The following is a 7,364-nucleotide window of genomic DNA, read 5'->3' on the forward strand; positions in this document are numbered from 1 at the left end:
AAAAAAAGACTTTTAACATGATTTAAATGCAATAGAATGACTTGGGCTGGCTTCATGCATTGCAGAAGTGAAAGGCTAACAGTAATATGCTATAATTTGTAATTTCCCAATTTCCTCTTTCACACACACCCTTTCGCATCCTGCCAGCTAAAATTAGATCTCTAAGAAGTCTTAGTTGGCTTTGTAGATTTGCATATATTGAATGTAAAATCTCGGGGCATAAAAGGTCCAGAATACCACAAAATTTGCAGAAATGGCAAGCGAATGGTAGGATTTTGGGATTACCTTTTAAGTAGTATTTGAACAAGCAAATAAAAAAGGAGAGATTTGTCTGGCCATTTAGATTCTCTTCTGTCGTCTATCAGCTTTTTCAGCCTTCAAATGTTTTGGTTTTTTTACCCTATCACAGAAAGCCATGAGGGCCAAGGAATACGAATGCTTTGTAGTGAAAATTCAAAGACTAGAAAATCTTTGCAGAGCTCTGCAGGAAGAACGGAGCGTATTGTATAAAAAGATAAAAGAAGCACAATTCCCTGAAGAGAACAAAGAAGAAGAGGCAGAAGAAGAGGAGGAAGAAGAACAGCAAGCTGGAATGGAGGATAGTCTGGAGAATACGACTACAGTTACAAGTCAGGCTACTGATGAGCCATCTGCCACCAGTGAAATTATCCCAAAAGATTTGGCTGCAGCTTTCATGGTAACTCATGTGAATATGGCTGTGATCCCAACCAATGAAGAAAAAGTAGAAGTACACAATCCCAAAGTGTGTGATCCAATTTGTCCTCCTGAGATGATATTGGCTTCTTGCAAGCCACAAAGCAACCAGGATTGCTGTATTGATCCAACATCCATGCCCAAAGCAGAGGAACCAGAGGGGGACACAGTAAAACTTGATCCAGATCATCCAGTGTTGAACCTCTCAAATACTGACATGGAAGATGTTGATTAGCATGATATGATGCATTTCCCCCCAAAATGACATTCTCCAACCCTTTTTCCGAAACATTTCTGTTTTTCATAATAAGACGGCTTTACAAGTGTTTTCAAACCTGCTTCAATTTCATAGAATACACGCTGTTGTATCCCATGATTACTGGTAGTGTTTGAATTTGCTTTATTTCTCATTCAGGTAAAGCCAAGAGCTTCTCTATCATTTAGTAGAAATTATTAAATTAAATTAAATTAAAAATTAAGAGTTGTCATTTCCACTGGATTTTTTAAAAAATGGATAAGTCCCCCTATGGAAGCCTACTCTCAAAATGCTCCAAATAAACTCAATAAATAAATAGTTGGGAAAGGGAGGAACTAAGTGTGCTTGAGACAGGAAAAGCTCGCAAGCCTTTGGGATACAATTAAAATGAATTAAAAGTAGTAAAATATAATGCCAGAGAAGCAAGCCCTAAACTACTGATTATATATGTCAGAATGATTCAGTCACTATTTCTGTTTTGTTATTTTCAAACAAATTTGCTTAGTTAAATTGAGTTTAAATCTTTGATTTCATTCCCTTTAAATTTGTCAATCTTACTTATTTGATCTGTTCAGGGAGTGGGATACCAAATAATAAATAATCTCTATCAGCAATCTATTAAGTGGTGAAGTATAAACCAAAACAATCATGTGGAATATAAACCAAAACAATCATAGGATTGCTGAGAATAGGGTTCATGTATTATGTAAATTAGTAAGGCTAGAATTTAAAGTTCAAACATTTGAGGCTTAGATCGGATATCATTAAAAAGAGATATTTTCAAATATTTGTGCTGCTAAAGCCTGAACTCCTTTTTACTACTTCTAGTACTTCAAACATAAGGCACCTTGACCTAATTACCTAACAGTAATTCGCCTTATAATTTTCTGCTACTTTCATCATAGTTCAGTCTTTGGGAATGTTCTGGATTTCTGAAAACAAATGCTTTTGTTTTAAATGTATATGCCTTAAGTTGGGTCTTGTATGAAGTGATCTGTCATAAGCTTTCTGATATAGAATGTCGGTGTTCTTAACGCTGATCCATGTCCAAGTTTAGAATAGCTGTATTTACATTTAAGATTACATCTTTAGTCATAAAATCTGACTTGAAAATTAAACTAAATTTGGAAATCTTTCAAGATCCAGTACCATAACAGGTAAGCCTCAAACCTGGGAGTGGCACTTAATTTTTGCTTTCAAAAATTAGCTGTTCCTTTTGCAATCAATTCTTTTGGTGTTATAAAATATGCAAAATTGCACACCTCTATTCCTATATTCTACCCCAACAGCCCCCTAACTTCTTGGCACCAGGCGACCGATTTCATGGAAGACAATTTTTTCATGGACTGGAGGTGGAGATGGAAATGATTTCGATTTCACTCGCTCGCCTGCCACCCACCTCCAGTTGTGCAGGCCAGTTCCTAACCAGCCATGGACAGGTACTGGTCCACGGCTCGAGGTTCTGCATTCATATTTTATATTACAAATAATGCATCTGTCTTACTTTTAAAATTGTCATTATTAAAACATGTATGACCACAATCTAGTACCTGAGTTTGTCATTCTAGCCTAACAATGCCCTGAATTAAACAATGATTCAGTATGTTAGCTAGACTATATGATTTTATGCCTATCAATTGAATTCACACATTTTTTTTAAACACTGGATCTCATCTGAGGAATTCTAGCCTAGTTTCAATATTAAGATTTTCATTTATAACCTCCTTAGTATTTTAAAAGTTGCCTTAATAGTTTCTATTTGCTTGGGTTTTTTTCCTGTTTTTTACTAGACAAAAGCTCACATTTCTACAAAAGCTGTCAGATGTGAATATTTTTATTGGGACTATAAACATAAATTTGAATTAGGCCTAATAATAATCAGATTCTTCAAAACAGTTGAGAAATATCTCAGTAATATGAAGAACCATCTGAAAAATAGTTGATAATATTTGTCTGATATCATCTAGCTATACTTTACCACCTGTATTGAAGAGATTCAAATTAGGAATGATTCCAGAACCAATTTCACAGTAGGAATCTCTCAGCATTAGACATTAGAAAATCTATTTGAAGGTCTCTATACTATTACATTGTACTGTATAATTTGTTGTGATTGCACTTTGGAGAGTGGGAGAGCAGGTTGGTCTCCAAACCAATTTAAAAATACTAGAAATGACTACAAAGGCAAAACAGAAAAAAGTGTTACATGTAAGAGCAATAACACCAGGCCTTTGATCCCATAGCCCTACCCAAACAGGCAGAGTCTGTAAGACAAGCCAATATCTTTTGAAAACCCCTAACAGATCCAAATTAATAGTTAGATGTTTCTAGAGTCTATTACAAATAGGATTCTGGCTACAAAATGATTATTTTGAAGTATCCTGCTTGAGTGGTTCACTTCATGGTTATCTCATATTATTTTCATATTATTCCTTGTGGAAACATACATACAATCAATGTACTTGAAAGCAGTGAACAGACAGAATAAGGGTTTCCACTTACTCAACTTTTCTGACTTTTTAAAGCTATAAATACTAAAAGGCTGGTGCACACATAGCTTTAATTCAGCAGCAACTCACAACTTTATCCATTGTACTTACAGATCAAAAATTTCAAGCAGCCAAAAAAAGCTTGTGCCAGAACTGGTAATCACGATTATTTCAGTTTCTACATGACATCAGCAACTAAATGAACTTTGTTGTTTTATGTAACTATAAGGGGTTGGGATGTTTAAGATATAGGTAGTACTCGACTTGCAAACGGTCACTTAGTCACCATTCAAAGTTACAACAGACCCCAAAAAGGGGTTCAAAGGGTTCTGACATCTGTCCCATCATGTGCATTTTGGACATTCAGCCCATAAATGCACCAGCCTGCATTTATGACTGTTTGCTACATCCAGTGGTCACGTGACTGCAATTTACACTTTTGGTTTAGCTTAACAATCATGTGTTTGCTTCATAATCACTATTGAAGACCACCCCAAAAGTCATAAAATCTGGTGGTCATATGGTGACCTGCTTTACAACTGAAATTTCAGGCTCAATTAGTTATAAATCAAGGACTACCTGTTAACTTGTTTATAAATGTTTTAGAAAATAATGTAAAATTTGCTATTACTATGGAAACTCTGGAAGCCTTAGGTATATGATACAAATGGGTAACAGCTGATCAAAAGGGACTGCTGGATAGTATTTTAGATTGTTATCCTAGGAAGTTGGAAAGGAATGAAAGGTGTACAGAAGAACTCTGACAACAGATTCAGCTTTCCATTTAAATCCAGACCGGTTTCCTGAATAATTTTATGCAATCAAGAGTTTCACACTCATTTCCTTCCAGCATCAGCATTCATGCTTATACGTGCAGTTTTCTTTTAAAAATGGCCCAATATTAATGTAGAATCAGGGGTGGGATTCTACCAGTTCGCACCTATTTGCTAGAACTGGTTGTTAACATTCTAAGCAGTTCGGAGAACCAGTTGTTTGAAGAAATTACTGGCCTAATCCTGTAAGGAAGGCAGGAAGGAAACATTCTGGTGTTCCTTACAGAAACTGCCTCTCTGTTAACCCTTACTATATTCTTGGCAGGACTAGACTTCCTGTCACAGGAACTTTTCTGGAGTTTTTTTTCCTTCCTTTGCTGGTACTTTGCTTGTGTGGAGTGACCATTCAAAGTTACAATGGCACTGAAAAACGTGACTTATGATCATTTTTCACACAACTGTTGCAGCATCCCCACATTCATGAGGCCAGGCAAGGAGATGTGTGCCTCGATGTGAGTGATATTGAGTTGGCCACGCCCAGTCAACATGACCACCAAGCCATGTCCACCTAGTCACATGACCAAGCCACACCCACCAACTAAGCCACATCCACAGAATCAGTTGTTAAAAAATTTGAATCCCACCTTTGTGTAGAATGCCTCTTTATACAGACGTGTCTGTATTTATTTTGAATCCCTGATATAGAAATCAACGAAGATTATTCCTCCATATTGCTATTACCTTGCTTTCAGGAACTAGTGGCCCAAATGTCTGCTCTCACACCAAAACAGTGAACCCTATTTCAAGAAGGAAGCAACTTTCACAGTCTTGTAATCTGAATCTCGGAAGCCAAGTGATGTCTCATTTGTTTTTTGAGGGGGTGAGGAGTTCAGCAAAAAATTAAGTGGTACATTCAAACCCTAATGTCAGTCTTTCTCTGTAAGAGCCTGTTCTCAATTTTGGGACAATACATTCTTCACTGCTTCATGTTCACATTTAGATATAGTGACAGAGATCAGAATGGATTTCACTGAAATGCTCCTAACAGATGTATCTAGATGGTATATTATCCTTTAGTGCAGAAAGGGATCCAAAACAGTCTCACTGAACAGAAATATATCCTGGGATTAATACCATGCATTAAAGACATTCTACCAAATGAGACTTTGGCATAGACATCAGATTTAATTTTTAATGTGAAACTGATATGGACGACCAGATTGCAGATATCTATCAGTAAACCCTTTATATTATTGGTGACTAAAATGGGCTCCCCAGACATACAGACTGGCATCCATGGTCAGCACTAACCTGTCCGGTTCCTTGAACAAGAGCCCCATGGAAAACACCTCAGATGACCCCCATCAAAAAGATTTAAGGACCAATGGAGTTAATCTGACCTGAAAGAGGAACAACTCCTACCTGTCTTCTGATAAGGTAGAAGAAACCATTGGAGCGACCTGGCATGGAATCTAACCCATGGCACTATATTAATGCATGATATCATTTTCCCCAGGAGCTTGGAAAGCGTAGCCAGGGGCACTCTAGGGTTAGATTTTATATAGCCAGTTAACTGATACTCTCCTGACATTCCTGGGACAAGGACACCTTGGAGGAAAAAGTATCTAATACAGCTCCCAGATGGAGTAAGGAATTGGTGGGAGTAAAGTGGCTTTTTTGGCCTCTTTGACAGAGAAGCCGTGCTCTTGGAGAACTTGAATGGTGATATCCATATCTTCTGCTGCCCTAGATGGGGAAGATGACTGGACCAGTATATCATCTAGGTAACACTGGACTCTTACTGGGATTGCCCTAATAACAGCTGGCAAGGTTGCCACCAGCTTAGTAAATGATCTGGGGGCTGAAGAAAGGTCAAGGGGCAAGGTCCTGTATTGGAAGTGTCCCCCATTATAACAGAATCCGAGGAGCTGCTGATGGGTATAGAATAGAATCTCTAGAATAGAATGTAGCATCTGCATTTTAAGGCGCCTGAATGGGATAAACGCATTCAGAAATGTTAGGTTGAGAATAGCTTGCCAACCCCCCCCCCCCCAGGCCTTGGGGACAACAAAAAGCCAAGAATAAAACCCACATCCCTGTTGTTCAGAGACTGGTTGAATGGTCGTTATATCAACTAGGTGTTGAATGCCCGATTCCATAAGGGCCCTTTTTTTAATTGTCCCACGAGATGGGGCACAGCAGGAAATTTCCTGGGGATGATGACAGAAATTCTAGTTGTAACCCTGACCTTACTGTATTGAGTACCCAGGCGTCCGTCGTTGACTCCTCCCAATTGGATGAGAAGAAGGCCAAATGACCTCTGATGGGAAGAACGAGGGATTATTTAGAGCGATGGAATGACCCCTTCCCCCACGAAAGGGCCATTTACCCGCAGTTTGTTGTTGTCTGCCTGGTATGTCAGGGCGTTGCTCTTGGCACTGGGAATACACTCTCTGCGGCCTGGAGAAGTAATTTTGGGCCTAAATGGAGGTGGCAGGTAAGGGGCAGGATGGAAGTCTGCCCTCCAGCCTGGCGAGGTAGGAACTTTTCCTTTGACTCTCGTTTTGACAATGAATGGATCGAGAGCATCATCAAACAGCTTCTCACTGGTGCTGGGGCCTGAAGCCAGCTTCCACTTGCGTGAGGCTTTGTTGCCAAATTCGTAACCATAGCAGTCACCTTCCTGCCACAGACAAAGCCATGGCCCTGGAGGAGAACTGGTGAAAGTTAGGGTGGTGTCCCCATGAATTCCGCTGCTGCTATAATCTTATTGACATCTTGATGCGATCTCAAATCTGATGGAGATATGCAGTCTTGTAGCTGGTGCAGCCAACAGATAGAGGACCTGTGAAAAATGATGCAACAGTCGAGGCCCGGAGAGCTGAAGCAGAGGCCTGGTGGTTACATTTTAATGTCTGCTCGGCACGTTTGTCCCCTGCCTAAAGTACATCCTCGGGCTCAGTTGGAGTGCCCAAGGAGAAGGAAGCCATGACTGGAGCGTCTACAGAAGGAACTGTAAGAGCAGCAGCGAGGGAAGGGCCCACATTGTAGAACTGCCCGTCATATGAAGATGGGTAGGGGCTTGCGGCAGGAAAGGCGAATTAATTCCGATCAGATCCAGAAAAAACTGGG

The 7,364-nt window shown here is 39.5% G+C and overlaps 1 protein-coding gene across 1 annotated transcript in view; it reads left to right on the plus strand.

The window, feature by feature from the left end:
- TXLNB (taxilin beta) overlaps window positions 1–2,578 on the plus strand; it is a 28,575-nt gene extending 25,997 nt beyond the window's left edge. The window contains exon 10 of the mRNA XM_026666188.2: window positions 410–2,578. Within this exon, the coding sequence (XP_026521973.1) occupies window positions 410–949 (540 nt within the window). The 3' untranslated portion in view covers window positions 950–2,578. The remainder of the gene's footprint in view (window positions 1–409) is intronic.
- The last annotated feature ends 4,786 nt before the right edge of the window (window positions 2,579–7,364 follow it).

The sequence above is a fragment of the Notechis scutatus genome, chromosome 1 (genome assembly GCF_049901735.1).
Source record: "Notechis scutatus isolate UNSWTSFEM ecotype Mainland chromosome 1, rNotScu1.2, whole genome shotgun sequence".
Lineage (NCBI taxonomy): Eukaryota > Metazoa > Chordata > Lepidosauria > Squamata > Elapidae > Notechis > Notechis scutatus.